This window comes from Ricinus communis, chromosome 4 (assembly GCF_019578655.1).
Source record: "Ricinus communis isolate WT05 ecotype wild-type chromosome 4, ASM1957865v1, whole genome shotgun sequence".
Classification (NCBI taxonomy): Eukaryota; Viridiplantae; Streptophyta; class Magnoliopsida; order Malpighiales; family Euphorbiaceae; genus Ricinus; species Ricinus communis.
Genome location: NC_063259.1, coordinates 28,737,777 through 28,764,134, shown reverse-complemented (window position 1 = coordinate 28,764,134; position 26,358 = coordinate 28,737,777). Strand labels below are relative to the sequence as shown.

At 34.0% G+C, this 26,358-nt stretch overlaps 6 protein-coding genes, 1 long non-coding RNA gene and 1 other non-coding gene across 10 annotated transcripts; 6 read left to right on the top strand and 2 right to left on the bottom strand.

The window, feature by feature from the left end:
- Positions 1 to 723: 723 nt before the first annotated feature.
- Positions 724 to 2,877, bottom strand: LOC8289669 (flavanone 3-dioxygenase 3). Its single transcript, XM_002510976.4, has 3 exons — positions 2,638 to 2,877; positions 2,113 to 2,360; positions 724 to 1,593 (listed from the first exon to the last, which is right to left on the bottom strand). The coding sequence occupies exons 1-3, from the start codon at positions 2,875 to 2,877 to the stop codon at positions 1,014 to 1,016; spliced, it is 1,068 nt and encodes a 355-aa protein (XP_002511022.1). The 3' UTR covers positions 724 to 1,013.
- LOC125369950 lies at positions 1,231 to 2,477 on the top strand. Its single transcript, XR_007215667.1, has 2 exons — positions 1,231 to 1,363; positions 2,123 to 2,477. It is a non-coding gene; the product is annotated as an uncharacterized LOC125369950 (long non-coding RNA).
- A 3,283-nt stretch (positions 2,878 to 6,160) lies between the features above and the next one.
- LOC8289670 (mavicyanin) lies at positions 6,161 to 7,640 on the top strand. The gene is made up of 2 exons (XM_002510977.4): positions 6,161 to 6,383; positions 7,120 to 7,640. Exons 1-2 carry the CDS (start codon positions 6,221 to 6,223, stop codon positions 7,503 to 7,505), a joined length of 549 nt encoding a protein of 182 aa, XP_002511023.1. The 5' UTR covers positions 6,161 to 6,220; the 3' UTR covers positions 7,506 to 7,640.
- A 579-nt stretch (positions 7,641 to 8,219) lies between these two features.
- On the top strand, positions 8,220 to 10,816 carry LOC8289671 (peptide methionine sulfoxide reductase A1). The gene is made up of 2 exons (XM_002510978.3): positions 8,220 to 8,838; positions 10,342 to 10,816. The coding sequence occupies exons 1-2, from the start codon at positions 8,299 to 8,301 to the stop codon at positions 10,591 to 10,593; spliced, it is 792 nt and encodes a 263-aa protein (XP_002511024.2). The 5' UTR covers positions 8,220 to 8,298; the 3' UTR covers positions 10,594 to 10,816.
- On the bottom strand, positions 10,540 to 12,556 carry LOC8289672. The gene is made up of 2 exons (XR_007215506.1): positions 11,330 to 12,556; positions 10,540 to 11,058 (listed from the first exon to the last, which is right to left on the bottom strand). It is a non-coding gene; the product is annotated as an uncharacterized LOC8289672 (transcript).
- A 3,508-nt stretch (positions 12,557 to 16,064) lies between these two features.
- LOC8289673 (cyclin-U4-1) lies at positions 16,065 to 18,055 on the top strand. Its single transcript, XM_002510980.4, has 2 exons — positions 16,065 to 16,588; positions 17,522 to 18,055. The coding sequence occupies exons 1-2, from the start codon at positions 16,251 to 16,253 to the stop codon at positions 17,793 to 17,795; spliced, it is 612 nt and encodes a 203-aa protein (XP_002511026.1). The 5' UTR covers positions 16,065 to 16,250; the 3' UTR covers positions 17,796 to 18,055.
- A 1,286-nt stretch (positions 18,056 to 19,341) lies between these two features.
- LOC8289675 (histone-lysine N-methyltransferase, H3 lysine-9 specific SUVH5) lies at positions 19,342 to 22,086 on the top strand. 3 transcript variants are annotated; one of them, XM_048372558.1, is made up of 3 exons: positions 19,342 to 19,787; positions 20,110 to 20,215; positions 20,323 to 22,086. In XM_048372558.1, the coding sequence occupies exons 2-3, from the start codon at positions 20,184 to 20,186 to the stop codon at positions 22,004 to 22,006; spliced, it is 1,716 nt and encodes a 571-aa protein (XP_048228515.1). In that variant the 5' UTR covers positions 19,342 to 19,787; positions 20,110 to 20,183; the 3' UTR covers positions 22,007 to 22,086. The 3 variants fall into 3 exon arrangements, with proteins under 3 accessions (XP_048228515.1, XP_002511028.2, XP_048228514.1); XM_002510982.4 differs by having other exon boundaries at positions 20,110 to 22,086; XM_048372557.1 differs by having other exon boundaries at positions 20,015 to 22,086.
- Positions 22,087 to 24,513: 2,427 nt separating this feature from the next.
- On the top strand, positions 24,514 to 26,358 carry LOC8289676 (histone-lysine N-methyltransferase, H3 lysine-9 specific SUVH5). The gene has a single exon (XM_002510983.3). It carries the CDS (start codon positions 24,514 to 24,516, stop codon positions 26,356 to 26,358), a length of 1,845 nt encoding a protein of 614 aa, XP_002511029.2.

Sequence of the window (26,358 nt, the reverse complement as noted above, 5' to 3'; positions counted from 1 at the left end):
TTTAAATAAAATATAATAAAAATAAATATTACTACAATATTTTTACTGTCTTCATCTTAATAATAACAATAAAAAAGACAACTATAATGATAGTGGTGCTAAAAACAATAAAAATAAAAACAGTTTTAGTAAAAATAATAATGGCCATAGCTACTTATTACTTAATTATATTAATTATAATAAAATTATAAAATAATTTTCAAATAATATTATTAATTTTTTAATTATTTTTTATTTATAAAAGAATATTTTTTAAAAAAATAAAATTAATTTAAATCAAATATATAAAAAAACCGGTGGCGGAATCGAACTTTAGTCCCTTTTTGTATGCAAGCGACGGAGTTGTCAGATTGTTTATAGATCTCACACTTCAAATAAACAAATAAATAAAAGAAATTGCATATATTTAAAGTAGAACTTATCTATTTCAATTTTGAGTATATCTCCCAAAAGAATAAAAAGAGCTTGCGTAATTTATCCTTTTCCGAAAAGTATAACTTTGAAAAGGGAAATGGAAAATTGTGATTAGAATTGATACCTTCTTTGATTATGTTGTATCTAGAGAGACGGATGCTGATATTATTATTCTTTTTCTGTGGTCAAATTAAGGATTAATTTGATCAAAAGACAATATCTTTTGTGAAGCATACAAATAAGATGAGTGGGTGGATTGGCTTAGGCTACCCAAGCAAAAGTTAAGTAAGACTCTCTTTTCAAGCAGGATTTTGCTAACCGTATAGCTAGTTTATTTCTGGCCTTACAATCGTAATTATTTTGAGCATTAGACGGGAGAAGAAAATCAGAGGCCTAAGCCTCAGCATTGTTGCCTTGTTAGGCTACAAATAAACACACTTGGAAACAGAAGCACAAAATCCAACCCTAACACCAAAGCCTAAACGAAAACAAAAGCATAGATAGTATCATAAGTTCATAACCCTCATCGTCACCACAAGCTTACCATGAATTAGGTAGAGCGAGAGAGAGAGAGAGAGAGAGAGAGAGAGCAAGAACATCTAAGTCTTAACGTCCTTCAATGTGCTCAAGAAGCTTTTCCCTCCTGCAAAGTCGTTGTTGGAAAGAAAATTCAAGAAATCTCTAAAGCTGCTTTCTTTATATCTCTTAGGATGTTGATCATCCACAAGCTCCTCGGCAGTTTCCATTTTATCATCCATACCAAGACTGTGCAGGCTAGCAATGGAAATTCTTGTCCTCTCAGAGTTAAGTGTTGCTTTATGCACCACACTTTTGAATAGGCCATTGCTCAGTACCTCGAGATGATCACCAACATGGACCTGAAGACCACCTTGGATTTGCGGGACTAACCGCCACTTGCCATCTCTTGTGTCCATGACTTCCAGGCCAGGTGAGTTTTGGAGAACAATGGTTAGACACGTGTAATCTGAATGAGGCGGTAATCCTAGCGCCTTCTCTGGGTCTGGGCACGGGGGGTAGCAATTTACTGCCACGACTTGCATTCCCTCCTCAATTTTGTGGCCCAAGTACGTTGGACCTAGCCCAAGGTTCTTCGTCATGGCTTCTATTAGTTCCAGGGCTAGTCTCCTCGCTTCCATACAGTATTTCCCCATCTTTTCTCTGGAACAAAAAATTAGAAGAAATATTATCGTTTTATTAAAAATCACTTTTGTTTTTTTTTTTTTTTTCCCAAGTGGGTGTCGGACATGGGCCTACATCTGAGACCCAGGTGTTTGGAACAGAAAGAAATCTCGTGTTCTTTTTAAGGGTCCAAAGTCGTTGCATACAGCTTCCCTGTGTCGGAAAGCTATAGTCTGGCAATAAGTCGGCTATCTGAACTATAAAGTACTTCAGGTGATAAATTTTGTGGAATTATTAGGTCATATATGCATGTGTCACACCAAATGCATCATCTTTGCAGGATTTGCTATCAAAGAGAGGCACAAGTCGCAGCACCTTAATTATAAAAATTATAATTAATCTATTCCATGCATTTATTGCACCAGTGACGTGACCCATAAATTTCATGACACCGGACAGCAAACACTTTTTCATATCTAGCCACCGGAAGACCCTTTTATCCTGGTTTGGTGCTTTACTATTTTTTTCTATTTCATGTCAACGAGAATTAATAGTTACCTATAATCAGGTGGATTTTCGGGCCATAAGTCAATCCAACGAGAGAGAGGATATGCATAATGCTTGAGGAAGACCCTCCAAAACTGGTACTTGTCAACCCCATCCTTGATGCTAGTCCCGTACCTTACCGGCTGATACACATCATTGGACATCAACTTCAGTTTCTCCTCCCTTGGTAAGCTGAAAAAATCAGATGCTGCAGATAGAGCTCCATCCAGCACCGATTGACAAATTCCATGATTTACTATCTGAATCACAAAAGGAAGAAACAAGGTCATATATTTATATTCAAGCAACAATGATATGGTTATTTTTCTAGACATGGAATTGTTTGATTTTGAAAGTTTAATGCTTGCTTAAATTAATCTGTGCTTCATTAGTTAATGCTAATAAATACATTCCACATATTTGATCATTTAGTGTATAAATTGAAATATATTTCTAGGGTAAGTAATTTTTTTAAATTGTTTTTGTAAATAATTAAATAAAAAACCTCGTGCACCAAGTGTACATAATAGAACGTACCTGAAAGAAGCCTATATCGCGACAAGCATCACCAATTTGTTTGATGACCTGAGCCCTTCGGACGGCATCCTGTCTTAATCCAGCTAAATCAATAACAGGCACATCAGCAGTCTCAGGAGCCAAACTCGGACGATTAGAAGGTGGTATGACATAACAATCAGGCACGTAAGACAGGCTCCTCTCTTGGGCAGTATTGCCTATTGTAAATGAGCTCGAGTCCTTCTCATCAACCTCCACCATTATGTATCAGAAGATCCTAACACAAAGCAAGGGTGTAGATGAGAAAGGACCAGAGTAGAAATTTTACAGAAACTATAATTGACAGAGTAGAGAAGCTGTCGCAGGGTTTTATATAGTAGTTTCTGAGACTGAAGGTCAGAGACTTGCATCTTAAGTTTGTCAACACTCTGCACGCAGACTACTCGCTTGACCAAGGGCACTAAATTCCAAAAATCAATCTCTTAACAGCAAAGCGACATAAACTATGAAGCTTGTTCTCTGTAGTTGGCTAACATGTCAGAATAATAACTTTTGGATGATGTACATATGTAGTAAATACATTATTGGAAGATATGCACTAAAATAATTAACGGCTGGTGCCAAAACAGCATATAAGAAATAATTATATATATAGAAACTATATCGGGTATCACCCACGATAAACTGTGGGTATAAATATCTAGTGCAAGTAGTTGTTTGTCTGCTGGTGCTTGAATTTGTAAATTGCTATGAAATCGCTCTCCCAGTTCTTGTGCTTGGAGATGACAAAATGGCGGGAGTCAGATTCGAATGAGATGGTTTTGGGTCTCCGATCATTCCAAGATTAATTCTAGTGTTTGTTATAAATTCAATTAGTGTTGGATTTGAGGTTGTGTAGCTTGATTTTAAATGATTAATTTAAAAAATAATTATCTTTTATATATTTTCTTAAAAGAATTCAGGTTCATACGAAGAAGGTCAAATTTGTGTTGGAATTTACCATCTCCACTTGTGATAGATTAGAGGGTTCTGTGATGAGTTTAAAATACATGAACATCTCTGGTGATCAGCTCATAGTCATATGTATATGTAACTTTTGATGAATGGATGCGTGCCGCCAAAAGATAGTGCAGCCGACAAAAAAGTCTGTGTTGGGAATGAGGGTCCTGCGATTTCTAATCCAATTTCAAGATCAGGTGAGTAATGATGCATTGAGGAGAACGCACTTCCATACAGTGTTCCTTGAATTTGGGGGATGTCTGTCTTATATTTCAGTGGTTGGTCTACTCCAGACACCTTTGATCTTATCAATTCATATGTATATATATTTTTAACAAAGATGTTAAAAACCTTAAATTATACCGCACCATCTGTATCTTTTAATATAATCATCATACATAAAAAGAAAAACTCTTCACATGTATTTTTAACTCATACGTAACATTTTGAGATTTAATGTTTCTATTTTCCAAATTATTGTTATTATTATCCTTTCAATAAAGAAATTATTATTATTAATAATATTAAATAATGTATTACTTTTTTAATTAAATAACTTTTGTTTCTATAAAAAATTATATTTAATAATAATTTATATATTAATGAACTAACAAAACTTTCTCTTATTAATACATTCTAAGATTTTTTTCAATATCAATCTCAATAGACTATCATATTAAATTTCATTAATTGAATTACTTTTCAAAATGTCTAAATTATATAAATAAAGAGATTTATTCATTGTAATTATATATAATCAATTTAATATTTAAATTTTATGAATTGTAAGTATCTATAATTAAAATAATAATAAGAATTACACAACATGCAATCATGTGACTAGTTTATTCTAATTTTCCATGGAATAGCAGAAACAATAATTCATCAAATTTTAGTGTTTAATTGCAGTAAAATTTCTCTATATTTGTACTTTATATGATAATAACTTTAACATAGTTACAAAAGCATTTGGTCTTTACTCTCTTATTATTTGATACTATGGCTGTATGTCTTTTCTCATCTCAATCTAATAATTTTTTTTTTAATTATTTTTTCTCAACATATATACTTAGTATCAATATACTCTCTTTATTAATTAAACTAAAATATGCATACTTTATCTTTATACTATTTTACAACAAGAATTATTAAATAAAAATAAAAAAAAATATGTGACTGCATCTGTATTAAATCATAATTTCACAGGAGAAAAATTAGTAATATTTAAAAGGGTTATGCTTAGATTTATCAAGTTTAGAAAACATAATTATTATTTTATAAAAATACAATTCTAAAAAGTTGATAAAATGTTAGAATTAAAAACGAATTTTTTTGAAAGAGACTCTGTAAGGAGGCTTTGCCACTATCAATTAGCTTCTTGTTAGTATTGATTTTAGAAAGTAAAAGAAAAGAATTTTGCCTATTTTGTTCAGTTAGGTAGACAAAAAAACAACTAAGCAACTGATAATATTTTTCTCGCAATTAATCACAGCTTAACATGTTCTCTTCGAATTTAGAGGAAGCAATTATAGGTTTAAGGTGAATACTGTTCATTATATTTTATATGTTTAGAAATTTTTTAATTTTTTTAAATATTTTAATATATAATTTTTATATAAAATTACATACTAAAATATTTTTATATATAATGTTTAAATTTTTTTAATGTAAATTAATTTAAATTTTTATAATTTTTGTTCAATGAATATATAAAAGTATTGAAAAGTAATTATAAACTAAACAATTTATTTAGATATCTCGCCGTGTACATAATTGGAAAAATGATTTTTCAGATTGTCCATACATGAGTTTTTATTTTAATATAAATAATTAGAATAATGATATATTACTCACTTTTTTTTTTATTTCACATCTTGCACACTTTATGTGATATCTAATATTTTTATAAAATTGTTATTTAATATTTTAAAATCAATAGATAATTTTATAAAAATAGTAGATACCATATTAAATGGGTAAGAAGTGAGATAAAAAATAGTGGGATATTTAGTATCACTTGATGTGCCGTCTACTATTTTTATGAAATTATTTTTACTATTTTAAAATTAATAAATATTTTTATAAAAATAATGGATGGTAAGCAAAATGTGAGAAAAAAATATAAAAATAGTAAGATATTTAGCATATTTTTTCAAATGATTAATAGATGAATTAGATATGGGAGGGACATGGTAAATTGGTGGAAGTCCAAATGATAGAATTTGGAGTTGGAAGGGGGGGGTTTAACTCCTCATACCAACAAGCCTTTTGTTCTCTCGCCCACCTTACCAACTCATCAATATAGAGAGAGAGAGAGAGAGAGAGAGAGAGAGAGAGAGAGAGTGTGTGAATACTTGTGAATGGGTGGGTGGAGCCAGTAGTTATTGTGAGTAAGGTCAAAATTAAAATAAAAAATTATAGTTTCTTTTGGCTAACAACGTAGAAGAAAAAAAGAAAAAGAAGACAACAAACAGAAGAAGTCTGGGCAAATATTTGAAGTTAGGTAATCTAATATTAATCAAGTTTCACATATAAATAGAAGCTGCTGTGCCCATCATTTCACTCTCGTGTTTGACATATAATCCTCACAGTCGGATTGATCAACATGGCTAAGCTACCTTTGATTTCTTTCCTTGCATTTCTAGGATTATTGGCACTAACTTGTGCAGCCACAACATACATGGTGGGCGATACTTCTGGTTGGGATATTAGCACTGATCTTCCTACCTGGGCTCACGACAAGCAATTCCTTGTTGGCGACGTTTTATGTGAGTATTTAGAGTCAATTTCACATTACCTTATTTTTTTCTACAATTTTTGAATTCTTTGATTTTAGAAGTACTAAATCATATATTTTTTTTCAATAAAATAAATATCGATGTCATCTCAATTGCGAGATAACAACTTTTTTCAAATTATCCTTATCCATCTCGTATTTATAGTTGATGTTTTGATTTTAAGTGCAAAAAAATATAATTTTGAATTTTAATATTAAATTTTTTAAAAATTTATATCACGAGTGAACAAAATGGTAGTTTATCTTCTATTAATAATTGACATATCAAATTGTGAGTTAAAAAATATAAAAAAGCTAAAATAAATATTGATGTCACCTCAAATGTGAGGTAACACAGATATATTTTGATTTGCTAGCATACGTGGGTCATACTTGCATTAACTTTTTCTAAATTATCTTTTTCGTATTTATAGGCGATGTCTTAATTTTAACCTCAAAAAAGATTGTTTTGAATTTTAGTGTTGAATTTCTAGAAATTTTATATTACGAGCGAATAAAATAATAAATTATTTTTTTATTAATAATTGTTATTATCAAATTGTAAGTTAAAAAATATAAAAAAATTAAATGAAATATCACTTTTTAAGCAAGTCTTTATCATATTATAAAAAATATAAAAATAAAAATAAAATTCTTTAAAAATAAATATGAAATATAATAAATATGGAATTAAGAGTTTATTCTCTTTTCTTCCTTCCGCCCTGTAGTGTTCCAATATACATCGTCGGAAGTGGTGAATGAGGTGACAAAAGAAGCATTCGATGGCTGCAACACGACCAATGTCATAAGAACATATACAAATGGGAACACGACAGTTACATTGACAAGACCCGGTGCTTGGTATTTCATTTCTGGCAACAAGTTATATTGTCTTGGAGGAATGAAACTTCAGGTTAATGTACAAGGCACACAAGCAAGTTCTCCGGTGGGTGCACCTCAAGCGCAGCCAGGGGCTACTCTTCCTCAGCCTTCCTCCAAGAACAACAATCCTATTCCAACTTCTGCTGGGTTTATTATGCGTAGCGGAAGGGATTCTCTTCTTCAAACCTCTTTGGGTCTTTCCGTTGCCGTATTATTGTTCGTGGGCTTATAATTTAATTTTATGATTATAATGTCTGCAATCATGAGGTCAATTTCTTTTCTTTTTTTCTAAAAAGAATAAGTATACATATATGTTTGTGATTATTTTTCAATTGATATAAATAATCACAAGGCTGACTGTGGAGTAGATCTTTCTTGATTGGAAAGCCCAAATGAGCAGTTTTGTTGGCTTCAGAGCTAAAGAAAAAAAGAATTACTGTGACCTGTGGCAAGGCTTCCAGCCACATTCCATATTCTGAGCCACACGATTGCATGAATGCTCTTCTCCGAGTTCCTTAGAAGTTTAGAACTAATATCCTTTCACTTTCACCAACTTCTGCAATGAATAAGTCAAAACATCAAACAAAATAAAAGAAAAAGCTCTGCCCAATCACTTCTTTTCAACCTCTAATAGAAATGATTAATGATTTTGAAAACACACATTACCTGAAACATTATTTATGCAGCAGTCAAATTCCACTAAAGCTAAGGTTTATTCTTTATTCTTTTTTTTTCTTTTCCTTCCTGAATAAAACCTTTTATGCAAACCTTGCTCTCATTGATTTATTAATATGAAAAATAATACAGTCAAGATAATCTTAACTCGTTAAATTAATTTTATTAGCCACAAATATTAAAAATTTTATGGCATCAATTTCAATCACTAATTAGATCAAACCTAAAATTGGCAGATATTGAATTTGAATAACAAATAAAGAAAAATGGAAATGCAAAATCTAAACAGCTTCCCTGACAAACACACGTAGCACATTAAGTCATCAACACGCGCAAACTTGAAAAACCAAATGAAAATGCTCCAAACTCTAGCGGCCTCCAGCACCACCACCGCAAACACAGGGCTCATCCTAATCTCCTCCTCATCTCTGACCAAACCCTTCGTTTCTCTCTCTAAGAATTTCCAATCTTCTCTCTCTAAACCCTTCACATATCCCCAAAATTCAAAACCCATTTCCTATTATCGCCCCCCAATGAATATCCTCAACAAACTAGGTTTCGGAACAAAGCCTGACCCGTCAACCATGGATCCGACCATCCCACAAGGCCCAGACGACGACGTGCCAGCACCAGGCCAGCAGTTCTCTCAGTTTGGTGCAGGGTGTTTTTGGGGCGTTGAATTGGCTTTCCAGAGAGTTCCTGGTGTTACGAAGACTGAGGTCGGGTATACACAAGGACTTATGCATAACCCTAGTTACGAAGATGTGTGTACCGGGACTACTAAACATAATGAGGTTGTTAGAGTTCAGTATGACCCTAAAGAGTGCAGTTACGACGCTCTCCTTGATATCTTTTGGGCTAGACATGACCCTACTACCTTAAATCGACAGGTTTGTTTCTTGGAATTTATCGTTCCTTCTTCTTTTGGTGAATCTCCTGTTATGTTTATTTGGTTTTCGGTATACGTATTGTAATGGGTTTATTGGTACTTATGGTTAATTTTCTTTTTCTGGTTTAATTTTGTTGCGCTGGTTGATAATTCTGGAGCTTTTGGTGGCTCGTTGTTGGTGGTTTGTTTTAGGTACTTAAAGTGGATGTTTCTTTGTTTTGTTGATCACATGGAAATAGTGAGTTTTTTTATTTTTTAGTTTTCTCGTTGAAGCTGTATCTTGGAATTTCTCTTGGCCAGAGTGCTTGGATTTTCTGTAAACTTTTTAGTGCCTTTTATTTATTTTTGTTTGTCAATGTCAAAGTAGTTCATAACCTTGAATAGCATGAAGTTTGGCTATTCGCTGTTCGCTGCTTGTGAGTTAGCCTATGAATCTACGGGTCAATTGAATTGGGTTATCATAGATGCATATTTTAAAGACTATGGACTATACGAGTCCTGAGAAACAGTGTCCTCAATGGCGAATACCTGCTGGCATATCCCTTGAGCTACTGCATTTTTTTAGGATAATCGTCAAATATACTAGACCTCCTCCCATATTCACCTCATGACCTTTTAGTCAATTGCAACATTTTGACTGCACATGGTATTATAATGTTCCTTGATAGTTCATTGAAGTGAAGTTATTTTGCTTTACCTGAAGTCAATTCGAGAGTTATATCCCCAATGAATGAACGTCCATAATGGATTAAATTTTAAAGCTTAAGCTTATTAGCAGAAGGAGAATAGAGAGATGAGCAAAGAGAATGGATACTGCAATATTATTTAGTGAGGATTCCTGTCACCATGTTGCTTCATTTCCCTGAGTTTTCCTATTTCCTGAAGCTGTTATATTTGGTAGTTTAATCAGTTCTATGCAGACGTTTATTTGAATTATGATGATATCTTGAATCTAGATAGAAAGAAACAATAATATATAGCTCTTTTTCTCTTTTTCATTACTTTGGAACAATTGGCCTTGTGACATTTTGGCAGGTTTGTTTTGTTACAATTCATGAACAATGGTTGGAAGACTGCTAATAAGTTAATCTCTTTTGACTTCTGAGGATTTTTTTGGTACTAATTTTCGTCATGTTGGGTCGCATTAAATGATCCCGGTCGTTTGCTGTCTGTCCATATGATCATACAGCTTCAGTTGCTGGTTGGGCCAGTTCGATGGCTCTTTATGAATTAGCAGTTTTTGATCCCTTTGACCCCGTTCTCGATCCAATGTTGGTCAAGAGTTTTCAGTTATGTAAGGATCAGCAAAAATAATTCTCAGTAGGATTTTAAGTCCAATATCTTATATATCTATCTGAAATCTGCAAGCTTGGAATTATCTGCTCTGTCGAGATAGGTTATGTACCATGTATGTTACCAATTCTTATTTACTTTATATGTGCCCAATCAAGCTGCTGTTGTCTATTGGCTTATTGCATTCTAACATCTTTATCTTGGTTGCTAGGGAAATGATGTGGGAACACAATACCGATCTGGAATATACTACTACACCCCAGAGCAGGAAAAGGCAGCTCAGGAGTCGATGGAACGGCATCAGGACCTCGTGGGCAGGAAGATAGTTACTGAGATTTTACCTGCCAAGAAGTTCTACCGAGCTGAAGAGTACCACCAGCAATACCTTGCAAAAGGGGGCCGTTTTGGGTTTAGGCAATCCACTGAGAAAGGCTGCAATGATCCCATCAGATGTTATGGCTAAGTAGCCTGTCACTAAGACTGGCAAATTGGCATTCTTGTTTAGGGACTATAGTTATGTATATCCACATGCATAAGTTTTTATATATTATGCCAGAGTAAACATGTCAGTTTACAGGACATGTAATATTCTATTATTTGTAAGGTGTGTGCGTTTTGCTATCTGGTTAAAGGATATTACTTGGGCAGATCAGTTGGTATATATGAAATAAGGTTTTATATGTAAATTAGGCTCCTTGGATGTGATATGAACATTGTTAAAGGGCGGGTGTTGACATCCTTTATCTTTTCTTAGACAGAGGATCAGTATATTATGGTGGCTCTTCACTGCGACATGCAACAGCAATCCACGGCTCACTCATATATCCAGGAACGGAGGCTGCTCTGCCAGTTCACAGTACCAGCAGGAAACCACAATGCTTTCCCTTTCCTAGCATTCTCAACCGAATCACTTCCATGAGTGATACTCCTGCAAAATTATAAAGTAAAATAGCATATATGTTCAGTTACATAGCAATTGAATGTTACCATAAGTATCAATCAGCAAGAAGACTATTAAAGAAAAAAGGAATACTTCAGTTTTTCTACAGGAAGAGGAACAACTAAGAAAATTGTACATACCAAACATCATCTGGAGTCGTAAATTAGATTCTTTATAAGAACAGTCAGATTAAACACGACATATGCGAAAGAAACCAATCCACTGAGCCAAAAAATACAAAGTGCATTGAGTAGAGTACCTTTCAACGTCAACTGCAAAATCACCAGGGATGGTGCCAGGAGCTGACTCAGAGGGTTTAGTAGCACCGACAATCTTTTCGCTATCATTCAAAATTGAATTACCTTTCAAAGAGAAACCCTTTCTCTCGATCTGCTAATGATCTCCCCTACCCTAAATAAAACCAAAGAAAAATAAATCAACATTCATCGGTTACCAAGTTACCAACCCAAAACTGCATATGCCATAAAAATCACATCTTGAGTGCATATTTCCACTACAGTTCGTAATGTCTTCCATTCTTTCTTCATATGGTTTATCAGCATATACGGAATAGTGATGAAATTTCACTAATTGTCCTTGATGAAATAGACTAATTCAGCTATATATGTAATAGTGAGTAGAGCGAGTGAAGAGAGGAAGCCTCTCTGGACGCCATGAGGTTTGATCATGATGAAGCTCTGCTCCATCTTTCTTCTCTTCCGTTCGATCTTACGATTTCAGTCGACCGAACACTGCTGCTATTGATACTGCTACACACTACGCTACTCACAAATCTCCTTTACGTCTGTAATTTTTTTTATGCAAGTGCCGTAATCTTGAGTCCAAAACACAAAGAATTTTTCCCGTCTTGAATGGTGTTATTGTTTCATAGAAGCGATAAATATTAAAGAGACGATGTCGGCCCTTGAGCAAAATCAGCATTTTGGATGTCGTCTTTGAATTTGTACTTTTACAGTTAATTCGCTCTTCTTATTCAAGATGTCTGTCGTTTCGCTTAAACAAAAGGCGTCGTAGACAACACCGGACATGGACTAATAATCATTTGGGTGCTCTAAAAGCGCAAAATTGTTACCTAAGAATGATGATCCATACCATAACAAAATATAAAAGCAGACAGTGGGACTTAAAACGAAGTGTCGTTCAGGCATAAGTCCTCATTTTGTGGAATGAGAGCTGCTAAGCCAACCACAAGTACTAAATTCTTCACGAGATATTTAGAAAGCAGAGTCAATTAAGATATGGATTGGGAAAATGAAGGATCAAAATGCCTTCAATTAATTCATAAAATGGTAACTCAAACTTGCTTCATTTCCTACAACTTCAAAAATATGTAAGGTAATTATAACATAAAAGTCAAGAAAATGTTGCTTAGATCTGGCATGAGAACCACACATCACCAGTGTCATAAATGTGCCCTTTTCCATTCATTTTAGCTCCGTGGGGAGATGATTTTCGTACATGTCTGAACTCTTTTCCTTCGATTATTAACGCAATTTCTTTTGCAACACATAATTGATATATATATATATATATATATATATATATATATATATATATATATATATATATATATATGTTACACCTATGATCCACAAAAATCCATTGAACACGACATAGTACGCAACATGCATTGCACACCTTTACAAACGTGCATGTCACGAGTCAAGTCAAAAGTACAGGCCATAAGTTTTGTGTAATAACAACGCATGATAATTAAACAATATAATAAATCTGTCTTCAAATCTGCTTGCCGCGATTCTCCAATGCAATAGGAGCATAAATATAATTAGCAGGCTACAGCAGCAATTATATATAGATAAAATAATTTTTAGGTAATTAATCTCTGCCGGCACCGACAAGGCGCAGCATGAGCTGTGGCTTGCCAGCATGTTTGCACCTTACTTTTTTAGTGCCTTCATCAGCCGATTGACTTTTCTAATTAACTTGCTCCCTTTCTATTTACTTAATATGTACTATTTGCTCTTGATTAATTATGTGCTTTCTTGTTTCTCTTCCAAAAATATATGTATTGCAAGTCGCAGCTGTTAGCTGTGGTTTCTTGCCTGGTCTAACAAGAAACCGAGAAATGCAGCAATTATTGGCTTGGCGGTTAACCTGTTTAATCCTAACATAAACCAAATAAAGCATTTTAAAACATTAATCTTGCAATGCTGATAACGATTTTACTTTCTTTTTTCTAATCTTAGGACAATTAATTAAATCAAAGCAGTATAGATTGCAAGTTGAGAATGTTAATCATAAAGTTGCTAATTAAATTATTGGGTTGTTAATGGAAGTTGTAGTAATCAGTTGACTGATTATCAGTTTGAGTGCATGGAAACAATTATGTATGAGTTGGTAAATGTCCCTTTGTCCATCTTATCCTCTAAATAATTGGAGCAAAAACGAGAAGCAGACTTAGATTAACTGACTAGTTAGACTGGATTTTTGTACAGAAATTGAAACTGGGAAGAACAATTGGACATCTCAACCACTAGCTCCATTTCAAATTAATGTCCAGCACTTGTATACAAAATTTATACCTCTTATTCATTGCAACAATGTAATGATCAATTCTCTATGGCCAGAGAGGAGAGGGAGTTCGGCGGAAAGAGGATAGTACCATGAAAAAAAGGAAGGAAATCAATTCCTTGAAAATATATAACAACGTAATGTAGTTGGATTTCTAATGTAGATCCGAATAGATCATCTTTTGCCTGCTAGACAAGAGGAGAACAAGTTATAAATTTTATCTTGGTAGGAAATCTATGTATTTTGCTTCTAATTGAACTACGAAAGTAGTTAATAATTGAAACAGTAAATGGTAGGGTTACTTTTGAAGATCTACAACCTAGTCCGTGCTTAGAGGTATATGTATCCCAATAAAAGACAAACAAAGGGACCTTACATACAGCTGGTTTTTTAAGGTACAGAATAAAAATGGTTGTGTTTATTTTTTTTATTTTTGGTGTGAAAGGGTAACTTGGATTGCAAATTCTGCAAGGAATACAAGCTGTCAACAAGAAAGCCATACTCATATACAACCCAAGAAAAACAAAAGTACAAACAATGACTTAAGAGTCATATATACACCATAAAAGAAAATTATGAATAAGCACACGAATGTCGAGTGGTAATGAATAGGGGTATGGTCGGATTTATTAGTCATGAAAAGCTGGCATTCTGGTGATGGTTGCACTCTTTATATTCAATTCAATGCAATGCAAGCCAACTCATTTCGAATCCAAAATAAAAGGGCCACTGTAGTCTTGCTTCAGACTATACCAATGGGTTCCCAAAAGAAATGAAATAATTACAGCATGAATATATATAGGAAATGGATCTAGCTAGGTCAGATCTCAACGTTTGTTTGTTGGGTACATTTCCATTTTTATTATTAACGTTGTCATTATTTGCATAATCACAGCTCAAATCCTCAATGCACAGTCCATTAATGCATGTGATTTTCGCTTGCGTATAGGACAAGAACCAATTCTCATACAGAAATTAACATTCATGTTCTCGAATTATTTCCAGGATTATTCTTTTTCTTTTTGGAATTTAAGTAATAAATGGTTTACTTGGCCAATATGTTTAATAGAAATTCTGGGAATGGATAGATAATAAAGTTTACAAATGGATCTATTTCTGATACATGCAAAATTAACTTTTATATGATCATTTCTTTTTTTTTTTTTTCTTTTGGAAAAGAGAATCTCAAAATTATTGATCATAGAAGATGTATTACTAAGTTAGCCATGACACTTTGTCTTAGAGTGACAGACAGGTAATGATGAGAGTCCTAAAGTGGGTAAGATCTGTACTAGAAGATGCATGTCTATTTAATTCCATGTTTTATATATACAGAAACACTAATTAACCTATGATGTTCTTACTTTGTGACAGAATGTTACCAATACAGATCGAGTCACTTAATAAGATCATAGCCATGGTGGTCACGTAACATCTGTTGCTTTATATCAGACAATTTTTCATTCCCAGAGACTACTAACTTTTCTTCTTTTAGAAGATAAGTCACCCATCTTATTCACACCAACTTCCACTTTTGGGTAATTAGTAATAAACCCTATCTCACGGTGGCGGTGATAATTCTCTGATCACAGTTAATTGGCAATCGATCATTATTCTGGTTAATCTTTTCCCTCTCCCATTATCCGACCCATTTGATGAAACATGCAAAAACCCATTAACGTATCTTGCATAAATATGGCTACAAGAGTTAGATTTTCAGTCTGCCCACCATTAAAAGATTAAAAAAAAAAACACTGTGGGGGCATAAGTGTCGTGATATTCCTATTCCTGCCAACTCTGCCCACCATTAAAAGATAAAAAAAGAAAAAACAGAGTTTTTAAACAATATTATAAGACATGATATTAGCAGGTTAGACACACTCGTTAATACCCAAAATTTCCCTGATTACTATAAAACTTAAAGTCCCAGCTTTCATGTCATCAGTTGTTGAATCCAATCTGTTGCAACAATTTCTTATCATGATTTATTGATTTTGACGCCAAAAGAGAAGGTGTAACCGTAAAGTACTGCATTATTTTTTTTACCTTTTCTAAAAATATAATAATAATAATAACAAAACAACAGTTCCTCCAAATAATAGGTGACTGTTCTTCATTTTTATCCTTCATGGGGTAGTTTTCAACTTGATTTTTGTTATTCATGAGGTGATTTTTTTAGCTTATAAATATTTATTGTAATGGGTCAGGATAGAATTTTTACAGTTGATAAGATACTATTTTTAAATTTTTAATACAGTTATGTATTGAAATTTTTGAGATAATTTTTTTTAATATAAAAATTTAAATGCGTTCAAAACAGTGATTTACATGTGATCCGGAAGCCACCTAATAATTATTAAATTTTGTAAAGAGCAGAAAATAACAATTAAATAAAGAAGAAAATTTCCAACTTCAACTATAAAAATATATCTGGCTTTATGATGTTTAAGAAGCTGGGAAGGTAACTGTAAATGAGATCCCTTTATTAACGGCCAACTTTCCTTAACAAAGCCATTCTTATTCATATAAACAGAACACAATAGAAAAAGCAAAGCCTATCTCACACGCTATACAAACACAGAAACATCTTTAAACCCAAGAAAATCAAAACTCAAATCTAAACTATAATGGCAGATTTAGAGGCTACAGTAGTAGTGATGCCTAAGGTCGTAACCTTTCTCTCTTCTCTTCTCCAAAGAGTAGCAGAATCGAACGATCTTAGCCATCAGCTACACCCTCAAAGGATCTCTGTCTTTCATGGCCTAACAAGGCCTAGCATATCGGTACAGAGTTATCTTGAAAGAATCTTCAAGTATGCCAATTGCAGTCCTTCTTGCTTTGTCATTGCCTATGTTTACCTTGATCGGTTTGCCCAGAGACAACCTTCTTTTCCTATCAATTCTTTCAATGTTCATAGGCTGCTCATTACCAGTGTCTTGGTTTCAGCAAAGTTCATGGATGACATGTAAGTTAATTACCTTCAAAACTCACCTTTTTTCTTTCTTCTTGTTTTTAAGTTCTTTCGTCACTTTCCTTTATGGGATCTTCTGGGTCTCAAAATTCGATAATCTCCGTTTCTTTCTGCTCAACATATAAATTGGGGTTGTTTCTTGATAACATGCAGTATGCACCAATCTTTCTTAATCACTGACTCCATGATAAGCTCTGCACGTTCTTAATCACTGATGTCTTATCTACGATTAAAAATGAGGTTTAACGAATTCCCTAGTCATCGTAAGTTTCTATTTTATGTTTATTTTGTAAGGAAGCAATTTGTTATGATCTGACTTCTGTCCCCAGAATTTAATTCAGAAATTGTAGTAAAAGAAGAAAAGAGGCAATTCGGCTAAATGATCTTAGTAATTAACTAAATTAGAAAAGCATAAGCTGAAGCGTAGCAGCGGTTTAAAACAGCTAGGGCCAACTAAAAGAAGACAACCATGTGAAAAACCCCCGTCTTTTATTGGACAGCAACGCCAAAGTTTGTGGTGTCATTGTATGCGTGTATCTAGACAGTGCCTGTAAATTCTATCAATTTAGATCAAATTGCAAGAATGTGTCGTTATCATTATAGAGAGAGTCAATAGGGTGACAGCTCAATCAATTTTCTTAAAAAAATTTCACCACCTTCTCTTTTTGGTCATTGAAAACATCCTACCCTACTTGGATGGCTCTGCATATTGATTGCCACAGGGTACACACAGAGGCCAACTTTGCAATCCTGTACAATCATGGTAGTGGGTTTTCGTCTGTCAATCTTTTCAGTGGCAACTGATTAGACTTCATATGCTAACTTGCTTAACCATAAATTAACATCATCTAGGGTCTAATGATTTTGAATTTAGCTGGTAATTGTGTTTTCTGGTTTTGGTTTTTTTTTTTTCTTCTTGTTTTCCAGATATTACAACAATGCCTACTATGCAAAAGTCGGTGGGATCAGCACATCAGAGATGAATATTCTTGAAGTGGATTTCTTGTTTGGTTTAGGCTTCCAATTAAATGTGACACCAAACACCTTCCACACTTACTGCTCTTACCTCCAAAGAGAAATGTTGGTGCAATCTTCTCAACATCAATTAGTAGAACCTCCTCTAAATATGGCAAGGGCATTAAAAATCCATTGCTGTTTCAGTGAAGATGAGTCCACCCATCAAAAGCAACTTGCTGTGTAGATAACTAGGAAGTTGAAGTTGGATTAGTGATTTTTTTTCTTTTGTGTATTAAAAGAAAACTTAGTAGGTTTATAGCAAATAGTATTGTAGGGGATCTTTCTCATGTGGGATATAGGATTTTTCCACATGCATTCTGCTTTGACATCCAGTCCAAACCCTCATTTGGCTTTCCATGATTTAAACCAGTGTGCTTTTTTAACACATGTTCACCCTCATCATGCTTCAATTTCTTTAGTTAACTGAATTCTTCTCCTTCCTTACTTTTAATCTTCTTTCTTTTTTGGGTCTATTGCGTGATTAAAGCCTTAATTTTTGCAACTTAAAAAAGTTTTAAAAATTGAAGGATCTGTCGATATTCAATCTCTAATTTTATGCATCAGAGAGACACTCCATTATTGGGTTACTTATGTAAGTGCATTTTGTACTCTTTTTTAGCATCCTGCTATACTAACATGACATGTAAATGGGGTTTTTTCTCTTGTTAATAACATGATCAAAGCTTATAAACCGATTGTTTCCCTGGGAGTTGGTCACCGGCAGCAGCAGTTAAGCAGGAATTATAAAATTATTAATGTAGAAACATAATCAATAGAAAATAGGAACCCTGCTTGACCTGATGAAAAACATGGCATGAACAAACAGAACAGAATGTCCATGCATTGCGCTCTTGACACAGTTGTAATAGCGGCAATGATTCATGTGCGGAGTTGACTTTCACTAAAATCTCAACCAAAAATAAAATTATTAAATAAATAAATAAAAATTTGTTTGAATATATACAGTATTAGTGGTGGCATGTCTGCACTGCACTGCTCATGGGCCGTCCATGTGATTTATTACATACTGTCCCACCAATTATTTTTGTAATTTATTTGTATTACTAGATGCAATTTTCATGCATTAAAAAAAAACTTTTAAGTTTGCATAATCCATGTGATCATAATCATAAAATTTGAGGAAATGCATTTTATATATCCTACGGAGCAGTTATCATTCATTATGAAGTGTGTTTACAGTACCAGAATGCAATTTAACCGTTGATCGAAAGAATGAGGAAGAGGCATTGCTGTTCTGAAATGTTACCATTAGCGGCTAACTGATAATACCAATTTTAAAAATTAAAAGTTAAAAGCAAAAACATATTAAACTCAAATTATCAAACGTAGAGAGAGAGAGATATAGAAATCTAATGATGATATAGACATTGATGGTCAACCAAATCCAAACAATAGATAGAATATCCCTTTGTTTATTCGAATATGAATAGACTATATCACTCAATGAGACTCTCAGATTTGAGTTGGATTCATTAGAAATAAAGTAAAAGAAGATAGAACCCACCAGAGAATATATATATATATATATATAAAAGTATACTTATTCTGTGTGTTGAGCAGGGAAGATTAATTATTTTGGAAGTTGTAATTTTATTTTCTTAGAAATAATATTATAAAGAAAAAGGAAAAAAAGTGGGATTGTATTCAAGTATGGAAAGATTAAAAAGTAGAGAGTGAAGGAAGTGAATGGACGATGATAAAAAGGAAGTTGTTCAGAGCTAAATTGGGCCAGTTACTCTTGACCCAATATCAGCATACCATTCTGCTCTTTATTGGTTTTAAACTTTAGCCCAACGTAAGTAACCGTTAATTTTAAATTAATCGTGGTAATGGCCCCACAATCTCTGCCACTTGGAAAGTTGGGGTTATCCACGCAGACTGGGGATGAAAAATGGTTCCTGACACACGGCAAGTCTACACTGATAACCCCATAGGCTTCTAGACAAGCTCACCGTCGCCTTTCTCTTGCCCTTGCTGCTGCCGCTGCCGCTGCCGGTTTTCTCTGGCAGTATTCTCTTTCTTTTAAACCCATTATGCTCTTCTTTGCTACTCTAACTAATACCTAAAAAAGCAGACTTTTTTTTTTTCTTTATACCTCCAGCCGGAAAGAAGACAAAACGAACCTTGAAGAATCAACAGTTACTTCTCGCTTCAGGTACTCTTTTCCCATTTCAAGTTTGTTTCTTTGTAAGATTTTCTTCTGCTTTTATAATGCCTAAGAACGATTATTTTTGTTTCTTTCTTTTTCTTTTTCTTCAAAAAAAATAAAAAAATATAGATTCTTGGCAGTGCATGTCTGTTTGCTTTTTTCTCTTGATGTTTTACAATATTATGGTGATCTGATCTTCGTTTTCTTTGTCTTTTTTACGGCATTTCTTACAGACATTTTCTCTACTTTTGCATTATTAAAACAAGAACTTCTCTTTTCTTTTTTCTTTTTTTCTAAATTCGTGAGTCTTCCTTCTACTTGTTGGAAGGATGCATTCCTCGTCCAAGTTTGAGCGAGCAAGAACAGCCGCTACTCTCCAATTTCCTAGAGGGTGTGGAAGCCATGATGAGATTGAGGTGGACCCAGATGAAAATGTAAATAGTTTTCAAAATCTTGTCCCTGTAAAACCTCCTAGAAAGTACGTCCGCAAAAGGAGTGTTGAAGAATTTTCACCCAAGCAAGATTTTAACCCTTATTGCAGGAACACAGATTCTGGTGTTGATTCCAAGAACAAGATTTTCGCTGAAAGGAAGTTTTTTGAGTACAAGAAACAGCCATTGGCTGACAATGGTAGACCTTTAACGAACTGGAGTGACGAGGGTCCAAGCACTAGTAGGAAGAAAGTGAAGGAGGTTTTGAAATTGTTCAATGAGACACTGAAGACACTGGAAAATGAAGTAAAGTCAAAAGGGAAAAAGTCTAACATTTGCCTTCACAGGAAGGCAGCTATGGTTCTTGGAAAGAATAAATGGGTTAACACAGCTAAACGGTTAGGGCCAGTTCCTGGCATTGAGATTGGTGATAGGTTTCATTATAGGGCTGAACTATATTTAACTGGGCTTCACCTTCAGTTTCTGAAAGGAATTGATTACATGAAGAAGGATGGGATTTTGCTGGCCACTAGCATTGTTGCAACTGATAAATATTCTAATCTCATGAAATCATCTGATGTTTTGATTTATTCGGGTGAAGGTGGGAATCCTAAGGTTCAAAATCCTAAGATTCAACCACTAAGAGACCAGAAGCTTGAAAATGGAAATCTTGCATTAAGCAATAGTATGGATCAGAAAAGACCTGTAAGAGTTGTTCTTACAGAAAGTAAGAGGTCTAAGGCATCTATTCATACAGGTAGCGCTCGAGAAAAGCAGAACTTAGGCACCGGCTATTTTTATGATGGCTTGTACTTTGTTGAGAATGTATCACAAGAAAGAGGGGAATTTGGCAAGCTTGTCTTCAAATTTAAGCTGAGAAGAATTCCATTGCAACCAGAACGAACTCCAGGATTCGTAATCAAATCAGAAAAATGCAAATCCATTAAAGACTGTCGAATAGTGAATGATATTTCTGAAGGCAAAGAGAAGATGCCAATTTCTGTAGTGAACACAGTTGATGATGAGAGACCCTCACAATTCACTTATATTGCCTGCCTTGGGGAGCAAATTAAATCTTTATCAAGTGGGTGTGATTGTACTGATCGATGCTCAAGTTTTGACAATTGTTCTTGCATATCAAAGAATGGACAAGAAATTCCATATAATGATTGCAAGCGTCTTGTTAGGAAAAGGCCATGCATATATGAATGTGGTCATTTCTGCAAGTGTTCTGATTCCTGCCCTAATAGGGTGTGCCAACTTGGCATCCAGCTTCAACTTGAAGTGTTCAAGACTGAATCAAAAGGATGGGGGGTGAGATCAAGATCATATATTCGAGCTGGAAGTTTTATATGCGAGTACGTAGGAAAAATTGTTCAAGCCGAGGAAGCATGCAGAAGGTTTGGCAGGGAGGACTACTTGTTTGATATAGGAGACAACTATGACGATCGCATCATTCGAGCTAATCATGTACCCCGACTTCGCAATTATGAGCATTTGAGTTTATGTAAGAAAGATTGGGGATTTATGATTGATGCAGGGCAGCGTGGTAATGTCGGAAGATTCATTAATCATAGTTGTTCTCCAAATCTCTATGTTCAGAATGTCCTTTGGGATCATCATGACAGAGGAATACCTCATGTAATGCTGTTTGCCAAGAAGGACATTCCTCCTTGGACAGAGTTGACGTATGACTACAATTGTAGGTTGGGAGATTTTCGATGTATGAATGGAAATGTGAAGGCAAAGAATTGTATGTGTAAATCTCCACACTGTGTTGGAAAGTTCCTCTGACATACAATTGTATAGTTCTGCTGACATAGAATGCAGTTTTTGAACTTTAACGAAATGACTACTGTGTTCCTCTTTAGGCCTCTGTATCTCATCACTTCGCTGTGTCTTTATTTTCAATTATGTAAACTGCTAATGCAAATATACAGCGATGCTGCTTTCCCATATATGCTAAGCATGCAAAATGATTTGTGCTTGAACTGCATTACCAGAATTTTCTATTTTACTCTGATTGTGGCTGTGATGAACATATTAAACACGAGATCACTACGATTCACTTGTCTTGCCAACATAAACTTTCGGTAATGCACCCGTAAGATCGTCCTGGTTAAGCGGTCATGAATTGCTGAAGTTCTACTCTGGTTCTTGGAAGGTGCTTAAATCTTGTGAAGTTTCAAACAGTTTGTTTGTTGTCTCTTTTGTGTAAATCTTTTAAAGGTTTTAGCACACGAGTATATTCCCATTGCTTTTATATATATTAGAACGAAGCTTGCTTCAGTGATGATGCTTTTTGGTTCACCGGTGCCTGGTTTAAAAGGAAGATTGTTAGAGAGATAATGAAGAAGACGCTTTCCACGAAATACCGGGGCTTAGAATTTGACTGTTTCTGTTGTCAAGCAAGCAGTAATGGAGATCGTGTTCAGGATTTAGTGGAGAAATAAGAGGAGTGGTGATAATGGTGGAGAGAGCGTAGATAAATTAATAAAGTATTTAAGAGATTTATAAAGAAACTAAACACTAATAGAAAATGGGCATAGAAGCCTTTTAGGTCATTTTTTATTAAAGCATAATAATTAGTTATTGGAATATGAATACGATAAAGGTATTATATAAATAAAATTACATTTAATAATAGATTATTGTTTAGAGTTACAAATGAGTAATGAGAAACTCTTAATTTTAGATTGAGTTTGTAAATATGAATATTGTTTTGTATAGATTCAGTTTGGAAATTTTTCTATTTGAAGTCCAAGTGAAGTTGCAATCAGAATGTCAAAAGGGACTCTTTTACTTGTCAAATAAGAAAGTCAATTATTTGTCAATGAAGAAGGAAAGAAAAAACAAAAGAGATATCTTTTAAGAAAAAAGGTTGCCACTTTATAGTGAATGCAATGCAAAGTACAAAGACCTTTTGTATTTCCTAAATAGGTAGTAATTAAGTTGGTGTGAAAAATTCAGAATTCTAGTTTCAAACTGGAAAGTTTTTCTGCCATTAGATATCTTACTCTGACAATTGGTCCACCATTAGATTTGTTTTACTAACCTTTTTTGCAACAAAGGATTCTCGCTTGTCGCAATCCGTTGAGAATTTAAAATTCGAAAGATTTTAATTTTTGGGTTACAATTCTAAAGAATTACTAACATCCCTTCTATTTCCTTTCCTGCTCCGGAAGCATATCCTCTGCCTATAAAAGAGATTGCTTAGGTTTTCATTGTCACAGTTGGGCTGAACGGCGGAGTAGGGTAGTTGGGGATTGCTTTACTTAGGTGCGTTGCTTTACCCTTCTTTACCTCCTCCTCTGCATGCCTGTTTTTGCTTTTATAGATAACAAATCGCTTGTTGATTTATTTTGTGTTTCGTAGCAATTTATTCTAGTATGATCTTTGCTTTGCTTTTTAAAAAAAGAAATCAAATCAATATTAGGTTTGTTTTACACTGCATAAATAAAAAACAAGATTACTTTTCTATAAGAAATTGTAAGAATTTCGAGCAAAAGGTTAGTCGTATTTGTTTTGTTTGATTGATTTTACGTCTGTATATTGTCCAATTCATATATTATTACTATCTATTGCAATAATTTATTGAACATAATTAGTGTTTATGTAACAAATTTACTCCAAATCTTGCTTTTCTCTATTTCTAATAGGAAAAGTTAAGGCTCTCATCTTGATGTACGAGCACTATTATTTACGTGAATCCTTGTTCCATAACGTTACTCTAAGTAAAATAAAGTGAATTTTAGGATTTTTTTGGGTACAAAGATAAGAGATCACATGACCATTGATTTTAATTGATAGAGCCTTTTTTTTTTTTTTTTTTTTTTTTTGCATAATCTTAATCCTTAGATTAGAGGGTTTGTGCGTGACTAGTTGCTTTAGACATTTGTTTTAAGGCATGACATTAAGAACTTGCAAACCCTATGGAACCATTTTCTAAAGAAATTGAATATAATTTGATTAATTTTTTCAGTTCGTAAGGAGTATAAATAATTTAAAACTTTTTTTCCCTTTCGGGTGTCAATTGTAGTTTTTAAGTGCCATAGATGTTCTTGTTTACTTTTATAGTAGGAAGTTATCTTCATTACTAGCGTAGTGAATTTGATTGTCTTCTCTTAAATCTTGGTATGAATCTTTACAATAATGTTTTTGATAACATCATTTTATGTTTTATAACTACAACTAGATTATATAGTTATGAAAATTGGTGTATATGAATTTTTACTTACACTTAATTATACCAATAAACAGAAACTAGTCGTCAGTTTGCGAGTGGATGTAAATCTATACCAATGAAAAGAAAAGTTTCTCGTGAATTTCCTAGCGAACGTGGAATGCCCGCAAATGATCTGGGCTCACAGGAATCCAAAGGAAAAGCTCTTCGTGATTCTTTGAATGGATGTGGTAAGCTAACAAATACTAGATATATAGGTGGTTCTTTAGATGATTTGACAAATCGTCAAAACTCTAAAGAATATATTGTCAAAGGAGGTTTTCCTTTACTTTACAAGAAACAAGATTCTCACCCCACACATAAGGATATTGGCCTTACGAATGGTTGTGAGAAGCTTAAGTTTGGTGCATCTAGTAAGACATATCCATCCATTATAATAGGGGGAAATGTCAACTGCATCAATAATGAATTGAAATTGGAAAGGGTGGATGAGGATTGTCTTGCTCGCAAGCAAGTGAAAAACACTTTGAAATTGTATCGTGAAATACTTGATAAGCTCTTACGAGAAGTTAAGAAGTCAAGGATGTGGAAGCCTAGCATTTATCAAAAAGCAGTTACTATTCTTGAAAGTAGTTGCAACTGGCACATTAGGGAAAAACAAGTAGGATCTATTGATGGAGTTAAGATTGGAGATGAGTTTCATTTTAGAGCCGAACTTCGCATAGTTGGCATTCATCATCAATTTCAGAAAGGTATAGATTTTGTTAAGAAAAATGGGACTACATTGGCCACAAGCATTGTTGTAACTAATCGATATGCGAATACTTTCGACTCTAATGTATTGACTTATTTAGGTGAAGGCGGGAACCCTAAGGTGTTAAATTGTCGTCCATTGAAAGATCAAGTATTGAAAGGAGGGAACCTTGCATTAAAGAATAGCATGGAGCAAAATTCTCCCGTAAGAGTTGTTTATCAAAATAGTTTTGAGTTCTTTAAGTCGTCGGGTCGTTATGTTTATGATGGTTTGTACTTGGTGGAGAAGTATTGGCAAACTAGAGGGGAGTTTGGCAAACTTGTCTTTAAATTCAGATTAAGAAGAATTTCAAGACAAATGAAACTAACTCAAGGATTTGCTACCAAGGGAAATGATGAATTACTTTGCAATAAGGGTTTGTTTATGAAAGATATTTCTAAAGATAGAGAGAATTTGCCAATTGCTATGGTGAACACACTTGATGATGAAAGACCTTTTCCTTTCACATATATCGTTAGTAGAACATATCCAATAGTTCCTTACCAGTGCATATCAAGTAGTTGTGATGGTTGTGATTGTACTGATGGATGCTCAGACTCTGAAGATTGTTCATGCAAAATCAAGAATGGAAAAGCATTTGCCTATGATTACAATGAACATATTGTTGGAATGAAAAATTTTATTTACGAGTGTGGAGTCTCTTGCAAGTGTTTTGAGTCTTGCATTAATAGAGTAAGTCAACGCAAAATTAGGCTTCCACTTGAGGTGTTCAGAAGTGAATATGGAGAATGGGGTGTTAGATCAAAAGTGCTAATTTCTTCTGGTAGTTTTATATGCGAGTATGTTGGAGAGGTGATTAATGCGAAGGAATTAATACAAAAGACTAGTATGAGTGATTATTTGTTCGATATAGGTTGCAATGAAGAAGGCGAGGCTTATACTATAGATGCTACTCGGCGTGGTAATGTGGGAAGATTCATCAATCATAGTTGTTCTCCTAATCTATATGTCCGAAGTGTCTTTTACGGTGAATTTAATAGTAATTTGCCGCACATAATGCTATTTGCCGCAAGAGATATACCATGTTTGCAAGAGTTGACCTATGACTATAAGTATAAATTAGGAGAATTTCGTTTGAATAACAATGCTTTTAAGGTAAAGAAGTGTAATTGTCAATCTACTAATTGCACCGGGGAGTTCTATGATTAG